The 21,317-nt window shown below is 39.7% G+C and overlaps 1 protein-coding gene across 6 annotated transcripts in view; it reads left to right on the forward strand.

Annotated features, from left to right (window-relative positions):
- Nucleotides 1-21,317, forward strand: part of rnf38.L (ring finger protein 38 L homeolog) — a 148,479-nt gene that overhangs the window by 115,317 nt on the left and 11,845 nt on the right. The window contains exon 1 of one of the 6 annotated variants that reach the window (XM_018256545.2): nt 10,008-10,232. The exons of 4 other annotated variants lie outside the window; for them this stretch is intronic. In XM_018256545.2, the coding sequence (XP_018112034.1) occupies nt 10,224-10,232 (9 nt within the window). In that variant the 5' untranslated portion in view covers nt 10,008-10,223. Of the gene's footprint in view, nt 1-10,007; nt 10,233-21,317 lie in introns of those variants that run through there. One more of the 6 variants, XM_018256556.2, reaches the window with a different exon arrangement.

A 21,317-nucleotide genomic window follows, 5' to 3' on the forward strand; every position in this document is an offset into this window, starting at 1 on the left:
CATGTTAATTGGCTAACAAGAATAAAAGCAGGAAATCTAGAAAGAAGGTGTGCATAAAGAAAAGAAAAAGGAATAAAGGACCAAATACAGTTATAGCACAGTTGTTGGCATTGCTGCGCTCTAGCACTGGGGTCTTATGTTTGATCAAAACCAGAATAATATCTGCATGTAGTATATGTTCTTCCCTTGTTAAAGGGGAACTATCGAGACAATGAAAATGTAATCTAAACTTCATCATACTAAAATAAGAAACATTCTTAATACAAACAATTAAAAATTCTGTAGCATTTCTGAAATAACTGTTGGTGGCATAAGTTCCCCCGACTGCAAATAATTGTGTGTGTGCGGATCCATTCAGAAATCGTTTGTTGTTGAATATACAGCAGAACATATATTTGTGGGCCAGCTAACATGTTATAGAAAGAGCTCTATGCCACTAGAGCAGGGATCAGCAACCTTTACTTTTAAAAGAGCCATTTTGCCCCCTCTTCCACTAAAGAAAAATAGGCTGGAGCCGCAAAACATAACGCAGCTTATAAACTTTTAAAAGTTTTATCCTTTTTTTAATTTTAACTGTTACAGCAACAGAATACAACAAACAGAAGTGCAATGTGCATGTGTAGGCCTACTTTGAAATAAATTAAACACTGAATAGCCCTAATATATGCTAGTGTTCTCATCTGTTTAATATGACTTCTGTTTCTGAAGCTCCAGTAAGCTAACCGCGGTCGTACGCTCAAGAAGCCTGGCAAGAACTGGCAAGCAATACCTCCTGTACCAGCATCTTTATTCATGTTGCTTTCAAGACCATTCTTCAAAATTGTACTGGTGCTCTTGAGACGATGCACTGTGTTGGGTTGGCTTCCAGCATATAACTTTGCTGTTAGGCTGAAAGGTTACATTTTGTTGTGTGTTTTCCACCAATTCCAATTTTATCATGAAGATTATCATTAGGGCATATTCCAACCATCCTAGACCATTCAAATGGTCACTCAAGACAACCCCCTGATCTATCAAAAACCTAACCCTACCCTAACATTTGGGTAAACCCTTGGGGCAGATTTACTAAAGGTCGAAGTGGCCGTCACTAGTGGAAATCCGCCAGAAATCCAAACCGCATGGACTTCGCCAATTCACTAACAGGCGTAGAGAACAATTCGCTAGCGAAAGAGGCTGTTGCTAGCGCAGTTTTGCGCCGTATCGGCAGGCGAATTTTCACTCAGGCGAATGATCGTTCCTCCACAAATTTACTAAAGTGCGAATTTTACAGAATGTTACTTTTCACCCGAGTTTCCTGGTGAACTGATAAAACTCATGCTACATCCTCTTCAATGTTATGTCAGTGACATCATATCCTGTATGCCAGAAAGTTATTAAAATGCTAAAATACTATTACACATTTTTGTTTTTACCTTTTGTTATCATTTGAGGGGCATGCCAGATTTGTTTTAGAGTGGGCTCATGTCTAGGACACTAGAGGATCTCTTTTGGTTTTATTTTGCTTCCTTGGACATCTTCAAGCATTTGCACCAACATCGCTAATAAAGACATATATATGACCTCTTTGTACCCGCCCTATTCAAATTGACCTATGTGTAAGTGTACTAACGAAGTTTCGCTAGGCAGAAACTAACGTTAGCGAAAGTTCACTATGAAATGCTCGCGCTCAGGCCCGGGCCTGGGATGGCAAGATTTTAGGGGCTTCATGCTGCCCAGCCGCAATCTACAGGATGCTAGGAATGCATACTTCTGCAATGCATGTGAGCTGAGGCAGGCCTGGACTGGGAGTCAAAATAGGCCCTGCCATTCCAAGTACACAGAGGCCCAAACAGCCCCCTACCAGCCCAAACAGCCCACTATACAGTATGGTAACTTTCTATGGAACCATACAGCAGCCCCTCTGCCATTTGCCAGAACCCACACAGCCAGTCCGGGCTTGAGCTGAGGGAAGGGGGTGTGCGAGCGTGGGGTGCTAGGACCCAGCGGCTTAGGAGCGCCTCGGCCTGCAATCTACGAATTAACGCTAGCAATACTTCACCAGCGTTCGGCTGCCAAGACACAACTTAGCCTAGTGTCAGTGAATTTGCGCCTGGTGAAGTGTGGCAAAAGCCTTCACAGGCGAAAATTCGCCCTTTAGTGGATTTGCCCCTTGGTGTGGAATTGTTTTATTTTAATGAATGAATTGCTTTTGTATTGCCAAGTTCCAATGTGGCATACAGGGGCACACACTGCCTTCTGGTTTACGACCACAATACAAATGCAAATAATGTTTTCCCGTGGGTTCCGACAACAAATCTTACATTTTCTAACAAGCACAGTTTAGTAAAAAACATGAGTCTTCCGGGTTTGAACATTCTTTTCTGACCTCAAAAATATGGGAATGTGATTATCCATCTGGCTGGACATATGCTGGCTTAAAAACTGGCCTGCTTTTTTTTGAATTTATGATAAGGGTGGGCTGATGAATCTGTTTTGTGACGCAGCATTGGTTTTTACTATGCACAAATAAAGTTAGAAGGAAGAGTCGTGGGTTTATTTTCCAGTTAGCAGAATTGTTTCTACGACAAGTTGGATTGATAGCTGTTCTTAGCGTTTACGTAGCAGAACATTTGCAAGAGCAGTTGGCTTAGATTGATTTCTTATTTTCTTATGTGCCATTGCTTATGTGTTCTGCAGCCAAAACCACGTCTCCTGGTGCAGTCCCATTGATTTTATAATAAGCGTTCCAATGGAACAGCCGGCATTTTACTTTTAGCAAAGTTCCTGTACTACTGCAGTTGAATTCTTTAGGGTTTTTTTGTATTCTTTGTATAAGTGTTGCTATGGTAAAATATTTCTCATCTGTTACATTTAAAGGACAACTATATAAGAAGTTATTTTTACATTTCCCTTTATGGTTGTCTAATGGAAATAAGCAGAAGTAAATACAGGAAATAATGCACCCCATCATAAAATATATAGTGAATAAAGTCACAGAGGAGTTCCATGACCATATAAAAGCACAAGGCCGAGTGCTTTTTATACAGTCCGAGGTTACTTCTAATATCCTCATATTTTCCAAGGGGAACTTTATTTATTATAATACACAAGTTTTAGTGAGTCATGTGACAAAAATGACATCACTGCTCACTGTTTATATCTGATGACATCACTAGTCACCATTTTTAAGGATATAATTTACAAGATATTCGTGGCTTTTGTGTATTATATGGATATTAGTAGTCATGAAGGAGTTATGGCCATATAAATTCAATTATATTGACCATGTCAAAACAAGGTGGCATAATATGAGAACATTTAACAAGTGGGCACATTATTTTTATACTATACAAACATCAGTGAGTCTTGTTGGTCTTGAAGTTTTGTTTATGCCTCATGTACATGTAATTAATTTCAATTAAAATTGAAAGATACACAATTTGAGCTTGACAAATTCCCACCAGTAGATGACATTTCTCCACGTGCGATTGGCATCTCTTAGTTACCCCATAACCTCCTCCTGCCCCAACAGGTCACAGTTCAGCTTCCAGGAACCTGGACCTGGAGGAAAACTACAGACCAGGGACCCCTGAAAGTAAATGGCCCTGTTGTCAAAGAAGAGGCAGGGGACTATGGAATAATTAGTCTTCTTGATGGTCTTAGCAAACACAAAGCTAATCATACTGAACCATCAGGGCGGCACAAGCTATAATCAATGGCACCGTTATTTATGGATGCTTCAGTCACCAGTCCAGTTTTGCACAGAATCGTCCAGTTCCTACCAACTTACCCTTATCTATTCCCCCAGGACCAGTAAGAAGGATCATGGTCTCACTGAATGATAAGGTGTTTGTAAGACTTGGGGCAGACTTATTAAAGTTTGAGTTGTATTTTAACTCGAAAAAATTATTTGGGGGCAAAACTCATTTTACCTCAACCCTGGAAATAGCTGGAATCTGAAAATACACCACCTAAAACCTGTTGAGGTCATGTAAAAGTCAATGGCAGAGGGCCTTTGAATCTGAAGATGTTAAGTAGTGTTGAGCCACATTTTTTCCAAGTTTCACAGCAAAAATTATGCCCCAAAGACTCCATTGGGAGAAAAAAAAAGTCCAGGTTTTTTTCAGAGGAATACACGATTCGAGTTTTCGCGTCAGTAATAGTTGTTCGAGTTCTTTCAAGGTAAAAAAAAATGCATCACTCGACGTGAGCTGCAGTAAATCCCTCACATCAAATAGAGCTATAGGTTCCTTTGCTTTAGTGATGAGTTCCTGTACAATTTTGGCATTTTTGTATTCCTCTGAATCTTTCAGAGAGAGTTACTGACTTCCAGAGGCGGGCCTGGACTAGGGGTAGCCAGACAACTGTTAAAAAGGTACCTACACAGCGCCCCTACGATCGTTGCACCCTAGGCAGGTGCCTATTCTGCCTACCCCTAGTTCTGGCTCTGCTGCCTACTTTTCCTGAATTTACACAGTCTGACTTTCCACCCCCTTCCCCTTACCATGCCTGCCTGTGTGTGGGGGGGAAGTCATCCATGGAAAGAACTGCAGTGACTGGAGGGATGGTTAATGTGGCTGCAAGGGGTGGGGGTGGTGACAGGGAGAAGGGGGGTGAAAGGAGAGGGCACGGAGAGGAGGAGGAGCTGGGGCAGCAGTGGGGGCCACTAACACACCAATGGGATGTGCAGGGTTCTTATTATTTTTGCTGTTTTGAGCTTTAACCAGAATTAATGGAGTGGGTTTCTGTTGTACCACATCTGAATATATTGTAAGCACTCCAACTACAATCAGTATACATTAGTCTTGGACCAGCAATCTGTAGAGTCTGGCAAATGCAATAGGGACTGCTGTAAGATGCCATAGACAGTCACTATTTATTTGGCCTATGGGGGGCTGTTTGAGCCTCTGTATATCTGAAATAAGACAAAGGCCAGTGGTGTAACTATAGAGGAAGCAGACCTTGCGGGGGGGCAGTGAGGGGGAGTTTTTGTGGGTGACCCAGAAATTTTGGGGGGAGGGGCAGGCCTAGATAGTTACACCACTGCGCAAGGTGTTTAAGTCCAACCAAGGCACTGTCTGCAAGGATTTTGGATATGCTGCGCTGTGTATATGACTGGGTTTTGTCCGAGTGCTTGAGCCAAACAGCTTTCAAAAACACAATACATGCAATTATAACCTGACTAATACATAATATTAAATTGCTAAATTCACATTTTTGTTCTTATCTATTCATGTTTTTTTCTGTTTACATTTCCCCCTATATATATAATAATAAAAGCTAATGTCTTAGTGGTTGCTTAAGGGTCGGGGTAGTTTTCCAAAGTCGCCAGAAGTTTCCTCGTGAGGCAATTATTGGCGACTATGGAAAACGAAGCGATCCGAGTGCCTGCCCCCAGCTGAAAGAAGCCCACCTTCCACCATCTATCCTCAGTATCTTTTACAGAGGTTCTATTGAAAGCCTTTTATGCAGCTGCATCACTACCTGGTATGGAAACTGCTTTGTATCGAAATCCTGCAGCAGGTGGTGTGGACAGATCATTGGGGTCTCGCTTCCCGCCATTATGGGTATTTACCTCACCCGCTGTCTCCAGAAGGCTACCAGCATTGTCAAGGATGGCACCCAACCTGCACATGATCTCCTTACCCTCCTGCCATCCGTTAAAAGATACCACAGTATTCAGGCGCTTTTTCCATAAGCCATCAGGCATCTCAGCTCCCAAGGACTGAACTAAATATATTCATAAGGAACTGCAAAAACCTCTGAAATACTGTACATAAATGTATGTCTACCTTGTATGTCCACCTTGCCCAGCGGGACCGTATACCTGCTAGAGTTGTTCACTTAAATAACTCACACTTAGGGGCAGATTTATCAGGGTTGAATTTCGAATTTGAAAAACTTCGAAATTATAATTCAAAAAGACTAACTCAATCAATCATATTGGCAGCTAACTAGTAGTGGAAGCTTACACTGCTGTGTTGCTTCCAGTCTGCTTCATGGATGACAGTTCTTGACCCACTAATCGGGTATGTGCTGCCTTTAACACAAAACATAAAACAAATGATCAATTTTTCAAATAAAGTCATTTTATTCTTTGCACAGTGGATGTAGCAAAACATCTAGCTGGAACTGCAGGACACTTCTTTTGCCTACGCTAGCTTGCACTGCTCATCTCTTACAAACACTAGTTTCAGATTTTCCAGTAGCACTTAAATGCAACAAGAAATGTAAACATAGCTTATGTTACTTGGGCAAAGTTCTAAGAATCTGAACCTAATGATAAACTCTAAGTGGCAACTTAAAACAATGATGTGTTCTGCACTTCCTAATTAATTATCCCACTTATTTGTATATTTTATTACAAGTTTAGCTGCAGCATGCAACTTTTAGTGCGTTCGGCCCTCCCAGGCGCCTCTCAGTTTCAACTTTTGGATTTGTGGTGGAAAATCCCCTGGACCTGACGCCTATGCCAAAATACGCAAATTATTTTGTTGCTTTTTTTAACCTTGTGTGGGGAGTTAATTTATTATTAGGTGCAAAGTTGTGCAGGACTGAAAAGCTATACATAGTATGCTTGTACTTGTTTCCTTGCACCTAGGGCTAGGGTTCCCACCTTTTACTAGCAGGGAATCAGGGCAGGGGCAGACCAGTGATGTCATGGGGGTGGATCATTGATGCCGTGGTCGAGCAGTGACATCATGGGCAGGGTGATGTCCATATTGGGTTGGGGCTATGATGGCAGCAGGATACAGGACTCTCTTTTGGTAGTTCATCTGTGTGTGTGCTTTCTCTTGTGCTTGCAAAATCATACACAAGTAAAAGTATTGTAATATTCCCATGATGGTGCTAGTTCATCTCCTGTAGCAATTATAAACAGGCACAAGTTCTGTACAGTTATGGGATCCGTTATCTGGAACCCCATAGACTCCATTTGATCCAAATTTTTAAAAATGATTTCCTTTTTCTCTGTAATAATAAAACGTACTTATAATAATAAGATATTATTCATTCTTATTGGAGGCAAAACAATCCTATTGCGTTTATTGGATGTTTACATGATTTTCTAGTAGACTTAAGATATCATACCTACCAACTGTTCTGTTTTCTGCGGGACAGTCCCAATTTTTATAGCCCAGCCCGCAGTCCTGAGTTTCTTACTGAAGTGTCCCGACTTTCTCTTTGATCTCCTGCACTGACGCCAGAAAAAGAAGTTTCTGAAAACTCAAACTTGCAAAAGTCGTCACCCCCCTTGGCCTTTTTCATGTTTTGTTGCTTCACAACCTGGAATTAAAATGGGTTGTTTGAGAGTTTCCACCATTTCATTTACAGAACATTCCTACAACTTTTGAAGATGTTTTTTTATTGTGAAGAGAACAACAAATAGGACAAAATAACAGAAATCTTCAGCGTGCATAACTGTTCACCCCCCTAAAGTCAGTACTTTGTAGAGCCACCTTTTGCGTCAATTACAGCTGCAAGTGGCTTTGGATAAGAATCTATGAGCTTGCCACATCTTGCCACTGGGATTTTTGCCCATTTCTCAATGCAAAACTGCTCCACCTCCTTCGTGTTGGATGGTCTGGGCTTTGACTAGGCCATTCCAACACATTTAAATGTTTCCCCTTAAACCACTCAAGTGTTATTTTTGCAGCTTGCTTCGGCTCATTGTCCTGCTGGAAGGGGAACCTCCGTCCCAGTCTCAAATCACAAGCAGACTGACACAGGTTTTGTTCAAGAATATCCCTGTATTTAGCACCATCCATCTTTCCCTCGACTGGGACCAATTTCCTGGGACAGGATTTTAAGGGGCTTCATGGCAAAGGGGGTTAATACATATGCACTTGCCAATTTTCAGTTTTTTATTTTTTTAAATTCTTTTTTATTTATATTTTTATCATTTCACTTCACCAACATACCGGTAGACTATTTTGTGCAGATCCATCACATAAAATAAGAATAAGAAACATTTAAATTGGTTGGAATGTAACAAAATAAAAAGCCAAGGGGTGAATACATATGCAAGGCAGTGTACAACTGTAACTATTGAAGATAAGCAATTCTTTTGGACGTCTTTTTGGAGTCTAGCAGCTTTAAGGAGAAGAAAAGCTATGGAGGCATTTTATTGCCAATAGATTAGCTGCATTAATGCAAGCTAGAATGCTTTATTTATTCTGTAGAATGTTTGACCATACCTGAGTAAAAAGCTCTACATGCTCTGTTTGTTTAGGATAGTAGCTGCAGTATTAGCTTGGTGTGACATCACTTCCTGCCTGTGTCTCTCCCTGCTCACTTATAGCTCTGGGCTCATATTACAGCAGAGAAGGGGGGGGGAAAGAGGAGCAAACTAAGCATGCCCATGCCCGGGGCAAGGAGGTTCGAGCTGAAGGCAGGAAATCTGATACAGAAGCCCATGTATACATAATAGAACAGAAATGTGTTTATTTTGACAGAGGAATCAGAGCAGCACTATTTTAAAGGTTTACTGGTATATTTAGGTGGAGCTTTATGATAAGGCTTACTTAGTTTTAACATTGCACGAAAAATCCAAGAAATGTGTTCTTTTTTCTTTCTTTTTGCCACGCTATGTGCTACAACTTTTTGCTCCTCTTTCCAATTTTTTAATGTTGGGAGGTATGATAGATCCAAATTACGGAGAGAGATCAGTTATCCGGAAACCCCCCCGGTCCCAAACATTCTGAATAACAGGTTCCATACCTGTACTATTATTATACAGCACCATTATCCAGAAAGCTTCCAAATATGGAAATGTAATTTCCCATAGTGTTCTATTTAAACAAGATATTCCACATATTTGATAAAACAACTAAAATATGTTTTCCCTGTAATAAACAATACCTGATGATAACTAAGCTATCATAAATCCATATTGGTGGCAATACTATCCAATAGGTACTTTTAATTTTTAAATGCTATTAGTAGTCTTAAAGGAGAATTCAAAAAAAGACCCGGAAGATGGTTGTGTGAAATTCCGATGCCTGAATTTGCGCCGAGGGGTAAGTATAAAGTTAGGGGCATTACCCTGGGGGTAGCTATCCTGGGGGGGAGGAGGGTCTACATGGGGGTGGGGGTAGGGTTTTGGTTTTTTTTTAAAACAATTTAATTCTCCTTTAAAGCATTGTGCATAATTACGGTTGCCACTTGGCCGGTCAAAATAATGGTTGATCCCAATGTTATTAATAGGGCAAAAAGATAAATATATAGGAAGGCCCCCACCTGCACTAGCCAGTACAATGCCATATTGTACCTGTAACAATAGGTCGAAAGAATTAAACATTTCTAAAGCCAACAGCAATATTTTTCACAACAGTTTTTCAGAACACAATTTCATTGTCAACGTTTGACTTTCAGCCCAAAACAAAGATGGCTGCCACATCCTGTTTCTTCTACTTACCCCTCCTACCTTTCCCGTCCGTGTAAGGAAACATTGACTTAAAGGGCCAGCAGTTACACCCCTAAGGCAAAATATGTTCGTTCCAGTTAAAGTTTGCACCTATCTCTCTGGCACTAATAAATATAATATTTCAAGTCAGCGGCGATAGCATTTTGTTCATGTAGGTGTATAGACAGCCACAACTGGCATACGGCTCCTTTTTTTTCTCTTTCTGTTGCATGCTAGGCACATGATGTGGGCCGTACAGGCAGCTGGAGCTTTAATGGCAGCCTCCACTCATAGGTAGAAGCATATTTATGTACACAAACCTAATAAAGGTAATATTTGTCGCACACGAGCCCTGTGGCATTGAAACATTTCAAGGCTCTGGTAACATCGACCTGCGCCTTTCCCACTTCCCATTTTGGGCTAGTGACGTAAAAGCGACAACCCCGAGGCAAAGACACCGAAAATATAGTTTTATTTAGCTAACACCATCACCCAGCAACACTGTATTGGGCTGACTTATTCGAGCAATCTGCTCCCCTCAAGCCCTTTCAGTGAGGGTCAGGGACGGGACGGCAGAGAAGGCGGAGCTTCCTGGTGACGTCACACGACTGTAGCCAACGAGCTGGGCGTGTTTTATCCCCCCCAGAGGCCTAAGCGAGCACACAGTAGACGGAAGAAGGGAGAGAGATAAATAAAGAGAATGGAGAGGGGTGGGCGGCCCAACATACAACAGCAAGGGGCGCAGTTCGAGCGTTAGGTCCAGCCACATCAGCGCCTACTCTCACCCGCCGGCGGAGCTCAGTCCAGGTTATTCGGGAGAGGTGACTGTGTATATAGCATTATGTACTGTGTATGTATATCCCCGTGTACTGTGTCTGTCTTATGGGAGGTGGGGGAGGGCGGCTGTGTGTGTTCCTAGTGGGGGGGCTGGGGGGTAGCCGTATCTCTCTGTAGTTATATATTAATACACATATCATCTCCTATATTCAATGTTCATTTATGGCGATGCCATTGCAAGAGGTTAGCGACAGCGTTCGGCTGCCTGACTTTAAAGAGATGAGCTGTGCGTGGCCTTTCTACTCCAGCTACTGCCGCCCCTTTGTCTCATCCTCCCCCTGCTGCTTCCTCTCTTGTTTTATCTCACACATGGACAAGCTGCGGCCCTCCGGTCTGTTTGGGCTGCGTGATCCCTGTCTGTGCTGGGAGTTGTAGTGCGGCTTGTGGGCCTCTTACGCTTTGTGCGTTCTGGAGATGGAGCTGGGGCATTTGCACGTTGCCCACTATTGAGCTCAGGGCTGTAGGCTGTGTGTGTGTAGAGCAGATGTCCTGGATATACAGAGCATTTGCATATAACAGGAAAAAGACTGCATTTTTAAAGTTTAGACTTTTTCCATGTAGTGGTCTGATTTCCAATCATGTATGTTTGATGACCCCATCCTCATCATCATAATAATAATATTTCTATATAAAATCAGCAGAAGCCTTGGGTCAGCTGGAAGCTATAAAACTCATTGAGGGCCTCATACGATCAATTGGCAAGCAGCACGTCTGGGTATCTAAAAAAAAAAAAAAAAGATTGTAATGTGCTTACATAATGTAATTACATAGTAGTTCAGGTCGAAAGAAGGTTTCAACCTTTTAGTCCAAGTGAAACCCACTGACAGCCGACTACACTTTTATTCTACTCTACTGTTTGCAATAAGGACCGCCTTTATAAAGCAGGTGGTGTAATAGAGAGAGGGGTAGTCGATAACTGAGCCGATATCAAGTACCGCACACCTGCCAGTGAGAAGGGGAGGAGGCGCAAAGAACACTGACAAAGTATATCTGCCTTTTGAAAAACTCGTTTGGCTGAGAGTAGAAAACCTGTTCATGTATGAGTTTCTAGGGTTTATTTTTTGTTTCGTTGTAATCTGTTATTTATCTAATGCCAACACATTTAGGTAGTGCTTTTATAGATCATCATTCAAATAGTCTTTAGTAATTTGGCTTTTAATGTTACGTTTTTAGCCAACAAACTATACTTGTAGTTTCCTTCATCATGTCCGCTATAAATTTAACAGTTCTGCGTAAAATAATCATTAAACTCCTCAGTAATGTTTAATATTTTTAAAGAGGTCCTCCACCCAAAAATGTGCATTTCTAAGCAGCTTTCTAATACGCATCCATTACAGATTTGCTATTTTTTTCAACTGCAATTGAAAGTAGTGTTTATCTCTCTCCATTCTCTGACTTCTGATACAATTGTAACAGGATTCAGTTCCCTTTCAGGTGTGTTAGCTGGGTTCTGCTACATTGTTTCCAGAAGTGCAGAGGATGTAAACGGACTGGAACTAATCTTTGTTTACAAATATCTTTAAAACCATTTCATATGGTTATTTAATGAACATTGAATTTCCTAGACTTAAATCTTATTTCTTTAATCCAACAATACATTTTGGTGTTACCGTCCTCATTAAGTTATCACAAATCATTTATATTCACATCTAAGCACAAGTTTCATTGCCTATGTCAAAATACAAAGAGCCTTTCATGTATACTAGGGATGTGCGGGCTGGGCCGATACCCGCGGGTTTGGGCCGACCTCACACACTTCTTCGCGGATGCGGGTTGAGCTCTTGCTCTCTCTGCCTGCCATCGTCAAATGCAGGCTTCTGGGTTCTTTTTTAGTTGCTGCAACTGCTCACCCCGCCCCTTTTGTGATGTCATCAGCGGGCGGGTCTGTAAAAGGAAGTCGGGCTGGTGCAGGTCAGGGAAATCCCGACCTGCACATCACAAATGTATACTTAATGTGTAAAAAAACTGGTGTGTAGCAATGGTGGAAATTGAAAAAAGCTATATGGCACAGGTTAAGTAGTGGATAACCGATAACACCATTATGTTCTACAGAGCTTATCTGCTGTGTAACCTGAGCCTTTTCTCCTTTGAATGGCTGACCCCATTGCTACACAGCAGCTTATTTATATATATTATAGTAGTATTTGCATTATATTTTTATTTCTTTAAAACACTGTAATTTTTTGATGTTACTGTCCCTTTAAACTTGTGGTTTTTGAGATATCAACGTTTTTTTTTTTTTTTTAGATTTAATTTTGTAGTATTCAACAAAAGGGACATTGTGTCCAAAACTGCTTGAGTCATATCACAAAAAAGAGACTTGGTTCAGATGTTGATTGGAAAACTATAATTTTGAAATAATGGTTCTTTGACTGGTGTGATAAAGATGTAAACACAGGCCACTTTGTGGCAACCAGAAGTGATTGGCTAACTTGATGTGTGTGCATTGCAGCAAGCAAATCACAATGAAGCTGCTGGGAATGACATACCTACAGTATTGTATTTTAATATTGTAGTATTTTTTTTATTATATGTAATGTGTAGGGTAGCCATTGTTGGCGCAACTTTAGCGAGTCCTATGATTTTTTTTATTTTTTTTGGGCCCTATGAACTAATTGATATGATTCAGTATGTCACAAGGTTTCCCAAAGGTTGCACCTGTACTGGGCCCCAAAAGAAAGCAAGTTACTTCTGGTAGTCCTGATATGGTTTTGTCTCTGTATATATTGATATTATACATACACAAATTTCCATTCTCCTGTGACTACAGAATTCTGCTGAGAGACAGTGAAGAAGTCCGTGGTTTTTGGCTGTCGTATTTATAAAATATTTCCATCTATGACCAAGGTTCAACTTGAAAATCCAAGGATAAAAAAAATGTGTAATCAATTGTGTATTGCAGTATATCATACATAAAATGCTGGATTTCTAGTGTGTTTAATCTCTATGGATATGGTGAAATGAGTGCAGCATGCCTGCAGGACATTGTATGGGTATATACAAGTAGAAGTACCTCCCTACTCTGAGTAGTTGCTGTGGTTTTAAGGTGTTTTGGGCCTGTGTTTATTTAATTCACACATATAAAGCAGAGGCTGAGTATATTCATGAAATGAGTCATAGGAGGGGCAGTCAACAATGCTCTCTTCTTTTAGGAATGATTGTCAATACTCCATAGCATTTGCTTTACCTTAGCAGTATGCTTCTGATTTTTGGTGGTCTATTTTTTTTTTTTTTTCCAAAACAAACCGTTTGCTCAATATGGTAAAGAAAGAATTAAGAACCTGTACTTCAGGTTATGCTAATTCAGTGTATTTGCAGCAGGATTGAACTTCAGAGTCCTGGCTAGGTATTTCTTTCTGGCATCCTGGGTAGTGTCTTCCAATGTGTGTGGTATTTGTGCACTGGAGTCCTTCAGCAGCCTGGTGTTTTTATCTTGTGTGCTATAATGTTTGGCTCTGTAATGTTCCAATTTTTCTCATTTATTTATTAAATATATGTCTACACCGTCTCCAGTAATCATGTTTGCTAAATGGTGTTAATATTTTACAGATTGCTTTGGAAACGTTTTGAAATAAAGGCTGCCTGGCTTCAGGCAAACCATCCAGATTTTTAATGGAGAATACCATGCATATATTTAGGACAGCAGTATGTAAGCCCAGGCTGGGTAGAAACTCTGTGTTACCCAATAACCACAGACTCCTGTCATTTGAAACGGTAACCCTGCAGTCCTTTGGGAGGCAGCTTTGTGGCACCAGCTGACTGGCTGAGCTACAGTGCTAGTGATCTTTCATGCATCTTCTAAAACTGGAAAACCGCTACATTTAAAATATATCATATTTTGAATAGTAAAAGCAAATTTAATCCTAGGAACATGTCTAACATTTATTTGTTCAGGGGTTTTAAATGGGCAGTATACCCTCTAGTTAAACAATAGTTAAATGAATAATGCTTATAATAAAGATACGTTTTCTTATTGCTTTAATAAAGGACTAGCTATGGTTCTCATTGATTCTTGAGCTAATGGGGGATTTGAAGCTACTCCATGTTTAGTCCTTGCAAGGTAGGGAGATTACTAGTACAAATGGCCTCCCTTCCCCCTTTGTTTTGACTTTGTTTTGTTGGCAGAAGTCTATTATGTGGGGGGGGTTGTTACCAGAGTACTGGTAATCTAATTATCTACTAACAGGAATCAAACATGGAGTGAACATAACAAGAATATCATAGATTTTTTTTATCCTGATGAAGACAATGGCAAATAGTATGTTCAACACTTGTTTGTTGAACTTGTTTTGAACAAGGGGTATATTGCCTCTTTAATGTTATTTGTAAATGTAATTGCTTTTAAAAGTAGAATCTTATTATCTTCACTGTATGCACCATTCATATACCAAAGGGGAAATAAACCTATATATAACTTTGAATAATAAAGGCAAGCAAAATCTGTATCCTCTACACCAGTGATCCCCAACCATAGACTTGTGAGCAACATGTTGCTTACCAACCCCTTGGATGTTGCTCCCAGTGGCTCGTAGCACTTATTTAGCATCTCCCAGGACTCTTGTTGCTCACCAGTAAAAAGGGTCGGGGGCTCCTGCACTACATTGTAAATACCACTAAAATGATATAGCAGCATTTAGCTGTCCCTCTCTTAGCTGTTATGTTCTCTCTAAGCTGTGTGCTCATGTGCACACACAAATTGTGATGCCAGCTCGTGCAACAAATTTGCATAAAAACACAAAATTTGCATTTATTCTGACCTGCGCACACAAATTTAAAAATGTGCACACAAAATCATATTTTTGCACACAAAGGAATTAGAGGGAACATTGCCCACTATGACTTTGTGTGTAGTTTTTCTTTCACATGCATGTCCATATAGCAAAACATGAAAGGCATTATAGTGATTGGTGTCTTGGTCGAGGGTAGTTGGCTCTGCTACTTTGTGTGATGCATGTAGTCATCGGTGAAGTGAGAATAGCAAAAGCTAGACAGATTCTGCTTTCCATAGCAATTGCTTTAACAAATAACTTCAAAATCACATCGATCATTATTTTATTTGCTCTAATTATGCAGCACTTTTTATTTTGGCTTTCTTCCCCTTTAATTACATACATTGCGGTGCTGTCTACAACCTAGCAATGCTCATCATACATACATACATTATGTATACTTTGTAGAGCTTAAGGATGCCAGAGATCTTATGAGACAACTCAACATCTGAAAAAAGCACTTAGTATTATAATACAAGTAGTAATAACATTTATCATTATTTATATAGCGCTGCCATATTCACTTTGTTGAAATAAGTGGCACACGTTTTCTTTGCAACTTTAGAAAAATGTTTTTAGTCTTTTTCCCTTTTATTTTGATTAACATAAGATAAACTGGGTGTTTCATATTTTCTGTGAATAGTGCACATTTCATAGATATTAAGCTCAAACCACCTGGCATGTGTTTGGTTTTGTTTCTTTATTGTACATCAGTCCTTGCAAGAGCACCTCTGTTTTTTAAATAGCATGTCATTTTTACCCGCACATTGCAGCTGTATGCATCTGAAACGAGGTCTGCCATTGCTTCTAATTTACCCTGTGGCTTACATGCAAGTTCAGACATTTCCCTGGGATAGTGTTCATGTGTACAAGGAGCTCTCTGACACAGTGAATGAATAAGCAAGATAAATTATAAGGAAGAGATAAATATGAATACGTTTACTTGTTTGGTGTTTTTTTTTTCCTTATTAGTTTAAAAAAAAAAAATTTAATAGTTTGCACTTGTTTTTATAAAGCTGAAAGCTTTTTCCAGAGCATTGAAAGAAGAGGGGGAAAATAAAGGCTGGGATTACTTAAAGTCAAGGAGTAAGCTTCTAGGAAAATGTCTTGGTATTGGGATTCGTATGATGAAAATCTTAGAGGGATTGTCTGTGGAAAGGGTACTGCTAATTGCAGCAGCAGAAGTCGTGCCACAGCGAATAAGTACTGTTAGGAGGTCAGCATTAGATTATTGGAGCAGAGAGGTAGCTGGTACTTTGAGATCTCAGGATAGGTAGGGTGGAGCATAACTGTGATGTTAGAATTTTGAATTACATTCTTCGTTATATTGTCATGGCAGGTTCGGTTCTTGTGTCCACAATTTCTTCCCGTTTTGCTATAGGTTTAATTGCAGCTCTAGATTATATAAATATTTCTATCGTATAACTAGCATATGCATATATTTCAAATGCAAAAGGAGAAACACAATTTATGGTCAGAGAGAATATTTTGACAGGGATATAGTTGTTTAGATCTTTAAAATAACAAGACAAAGCTGCAACAAGAATAAATGTATGCATTTTCGATTTTGGGCTATATCACATGCAGCCACTACACCGCACAATTTTGCGTAAATGGAATATTTGGCCGGTACCAATCTACATATATGCCAGGGTTCTTTATGAAAGTCGTCCATTGAAGGTAGCAGTGTTTTAAATGCCTCTGTACGTAGCAGTGAGAAAAAGATCACGTGTACCATTGCCTTTAACACATGCTAGTCAAACTTCAATGAAATGGAATGTGGAATTAAGTGTAAAATAAATATAGCTGTATTTTAAGGATGGGCCACATGCAAACCCGATTTAAAACAAATAATGTAAAGAGATTGCATGAGTTATATCAGCCCATTGGAAACAGCATCCATTGCAGGTTGGGGTGCATTAACTTGTGAGCTGGAACAACTCCTATCTGCAGCTAAATTCTGATTTTCGGCAGTGCCAGCAGTGGGTAATTCTCTCTCAAAGCCCACAGTGGTATTCTAAAGAAACGGTAACATCAAAAAATTAAAGGTGTTTTAAAGGAATGACAATCTAATGTATTCTTGCACTGCAGTGGCAAAACATGTGTTTCCTTCAGAAACACTACAATAGCTTATGTAAACAAGCATCTGTGCAGCCATTCAAAGCTGAAAAGGCACAGGATACCCCGCAGATAACCAGTAAGCTCTGTAGTATACAGTGGGATTATTTTGCATTTATCTGTTATCTACTATGTATCCTGTGCTTGAATGGCTGTCCTCATTGCTCCACAGCAGCTTATTTATGTAAACGTTAGTAGTGTTTCTGAACCAAACACACCAGTTTTATCAGTGCAGGGAACAGTATATTATATTGTCACTCCTTTAAAACATGTTGATTTACTGTTCCTTTAAGTGTGTTTGCATATTTCACCCACTGTTTCTTATTTATGAATCCAAAATCTGTACCAAATATTCAAGGTCTGTGCCTATTAGCCTTGTAATCTGCTGCATAAACTTCCTTTTGTATGTGTGTAGCAATCCATTGCATTTTGACTGCAAACTTCCTGGCTGGGGGCTCATTTACCAACAGTGGACAAATATTCACTAGTGTAGTAACTCATGGCAACCAGCCCCTTTTTTTCAAGGTTTACTGTCCATAGCAGTTTTGCACAATGAACTGTGAGTGTTCAAGGCTCTGTATCATAATGCCATATGAGTTTAAATATACTTACAACAAGGCTTCTAACATATGTGCGCTTTGGTTCAAGGTTTCCCATTATAATTAGGCCACTGTAGGAGAAATTAAATTTGCACGAGGTTTCATCGTTCTAGCAATAATGGCAGCTCCTCTTTGTGTGAATCAACACATATACATATAAATGAGGCTTTCTATGCACAGCAAGCCTATATTATTCTGTTTTAACTGCCATTTAGAAATATAAAACCTATTTCTAACTGTGTGGCCCGTAGAAATCAAATACGAAGTATATATTGCCACTCTAAGCAAAAATTATGTTCAACACAATTCAAATAAATAGGCATAGCAGTGAAACTGTGTTATGTCTATACTAATAAACTAAAAACCTACTATACTGTACTAAAAAGCCTGATCCTTCCTGATAAGCTTAACATTAAAGAATTGAAAACTGTTGGATGTTTCAGACAGCAATGTATTTTATTTTTAGAATCCGTACATGGTAAGTGTAATATCCTTTGTTAGTGTATTATTAAAGAGAGGGTATCCCTTCATCAGTAGCACAAATGGAAACAACCAGTGCAACCAGTACAGCTGCATTTACTTGCCATTGTGTAGCCCACACTACTGAGTAGTTTGCCTTCTGGTCTGTCTCTCTCCTCAAAGGAATGACCGTACCCATTTTAGATCTGAAGACACGTTAACCTTTCGGGGGTGGGTTTCCTGGCAATGCTCTGTTATTTCTTAAGATGGCCATAGACGCAAAGATCTCATTGTACCAATCGAGAGCCCAGACATTTTTTGTCCGGCGGAGATCGGTCGATCGGACAGGTTCGAAAATTTCTGTCGGCTGCCGATAATATCTGCGTGTATTGCCGATTGTACGATTTTCAGTGGGAGACTATCACTAGCTTTGTCTATCGTACGATTGCTGTCAGGGGCAGAACATCGCCTGATCTGTTCTTTAACTACTTTATTTGGTCGGAATGGTAAGACTTTGATCTGAATGGTTTGTGGAGGGTCGGGAGATGGGAAAGTCCGATCGTACATTGATTCGTACGATCGGATCTTTGCGTCTATGGCCAGCGTAAGACTTGTGTTTCTCCTCCCAAGCCCAGTGTAAAAGTCCTTAAAGCTGTCCATAGACACAAAGATAAAAAATGGTTCATATGATTTTTGGACCGTGTGTGCTGTCTCCCGTCACTTTTCATACCATGCCTGACGATATCAATGGGAGACTCACTAGTGGTTGTCGGACATTTAACTATCCTACGATTGCTGTTTAATTGCCTGAGCATTGTGTGATTTGTTCTGTTTACTACTTTATATTAACCTGAATGGTTAGTTGCTGGTTGGAAGATTGGAATGGATGTTTGTTTGTCCGATGTAGGCTATAATCTGTACAACTATGGCCAGTTTAAGACTCTTGAAATATGTGGGAGTGTTCATATTACACATAAAGGTTTTTCTCTAATCTGTAGGTATACCATCCCTGTACAAGGCTGTCTATAATGCATGCTTAACCTTGGACAATTTACTAGTACAGATGCTGTATTGCATCAGTTTAGTTACCTTTATCAACTAGACTAATTATAAATAATTGCTACTTAATACTATATGGATCTCCACTGCTGCAATGTATACCCTATGCTAGTAAAGTCATCCTAAGTGTAAAAATCTGATAAATCTGCTAAATGGAACCCCCACAGTAAACTTTTACATCATTTGCTTGGATGCTATGACCTTGTCTGTCCTATACTAGCCTTTAGTTGCTTTATCTGTTCATTCCAATTAGCTCAAAACATGGTGCAGACTTTATCAATTATTGTATCCGTTATAACTGAACAGTCTAATCTGCAGCAAAAGCTTGAACCACATTTTTTTTTTCATATTACACGTGTAAATGAACGTGTGTTTTGTGAAGATTTAAGTGTATGCAAAATCTGTAGCCAAAAATACAGTATTCTACTAAATCCAACTACCTATGCTCTCCTGCTGATTTCTGACAACTTTTCTGAGCTGGCTGACTACTGTTATTTTGTATCAACAGCCAGCTGTCCTCAGCCTGCATCCTCCAAACCCCACAATTCAATGCATATGTGATTTCAATAAAGAAAGGAACATCACAGTGCAATGGATTGTGGGTTATGTAGTTCCTGCATGCTGTCTGTAAGCTGTGGAGAAGTTGTTACAATTTGCCAGGATTTCAAATGATGCAGAAAGAGAAGAACTGTTAACCAGCTGGATTTCAGCATAGAAAATGGCATTTATTAAAACTTTTTGAAGCAATTGGTAACTGTGATGAATATATAATGGGTTTCTATGTTATGTGGGCCTCTTTATCAAATTTTGGTTTGGAAGCTAGAGTTCCCCTTTAAGCTGGCCAACTACGTCAAAGTCATCCCCGGTATGGCCAGTCCTACACTCAGGGTATGGCCAGCTCCCTCCCTTTCCAGCTATAGTCAGGTGATCCCACTGTGGCCAATAAATTTGGGAGTTTTATTCTGAAAGCAGCAAGAAACTTGTACAGGTATGGGATCTCTTATCTGGAAACTTAATATCCAAAAGGTCAGTCATTTCCCATAGTTTCTATTTCAAGCAAACCATTTTTGTAATTATTTTCCTTTTCTGTATAACAGTATCTTGTTTTTGATCCTATTGGGATTATTTTCTGTTTAATATATAGATATATAATCCGAATTACAGAAAAACCCCTTCACTGGAAACACAAGCATCCCTGATAATAAAATCCATACAAAAGGAAAAAAAATGATTGCATAAGTACATGATATACATCTCAATTTTATAGTTAATGGCAGAGAACAGTTAGAATACTGAAATCAAACGTGTGAAATGCTATGGGGCATGTGAGGGATCATAAGGATAGTTCCTTAGTCCCATCAAGGTTATGGTTTTCAGTTATTTATTTATTTTTTTACTTGTTTGCCCAGTTAAAGTGAAAACTACTGAACTTTTATTTTTGTCCCAGAAGTACTCTACTAAAAGTATAAATTACTTCAGCTCATTGTTTATACATGTGTCTTGAATCACTTGGATAAATTACAAGTATACGGTGTAAAGTAGGCTCACATTACGATTTCTTCCACTCACCTCACTGTGTTTCCTGAGAGAGGTCTGGCAGGTTTTTCCTATTGACTTCCGGGTATTAATTGAATACTGAAGTATTTTCCTTCTTTTTATTTTTTAACTTCTGTGAGGCTTTCCTTGTTTTTGTCTATTGAGATCTTTCCGGGGTGATATTTTATTCTACAGGTATGGGACCTGTTATCCAGAATGATTGGGGCCTGGGGGGTTTCTGGATACGGAGTCTTTCCGTTATTTGGATTTACTATTAAAGTAAGCCACATACAAGTACTGCAGATTGTATTTTGGTAGTCAACGCGTAGTCTTGCAGGTCTGGAGTCAGACAACAAGCATACACATGATTTTTTTTATTTATTGTGGCCGAGAGAACACCACTACAACCTCCAACAGCCCATGCAGGCAGTCTCTTACTTTAATGAGACACGTCTCTTGGAAACCCTGCAAACTCTGGCAGTCTACAGGCATTATGGCGGTACTGTCATCTTTTCAAAGTAAAACAGAGGTATGTGATTAGCACAGGGCTGCATTTAA

This window comes from Xenopus laevis, chromosome 1L, assembly GCF_017654675.1.
Source record: "Xenopus laevis strain J_2021 chromosome 1L, Xenopus_laevis_v10.1, whole genome shotgun sequence".
Lineage (NCBI taxonomy): Eukaryota > Metazoa > Chordata > Amphibia > Anura > Pipidae > Xenopus > Xenopus laevis.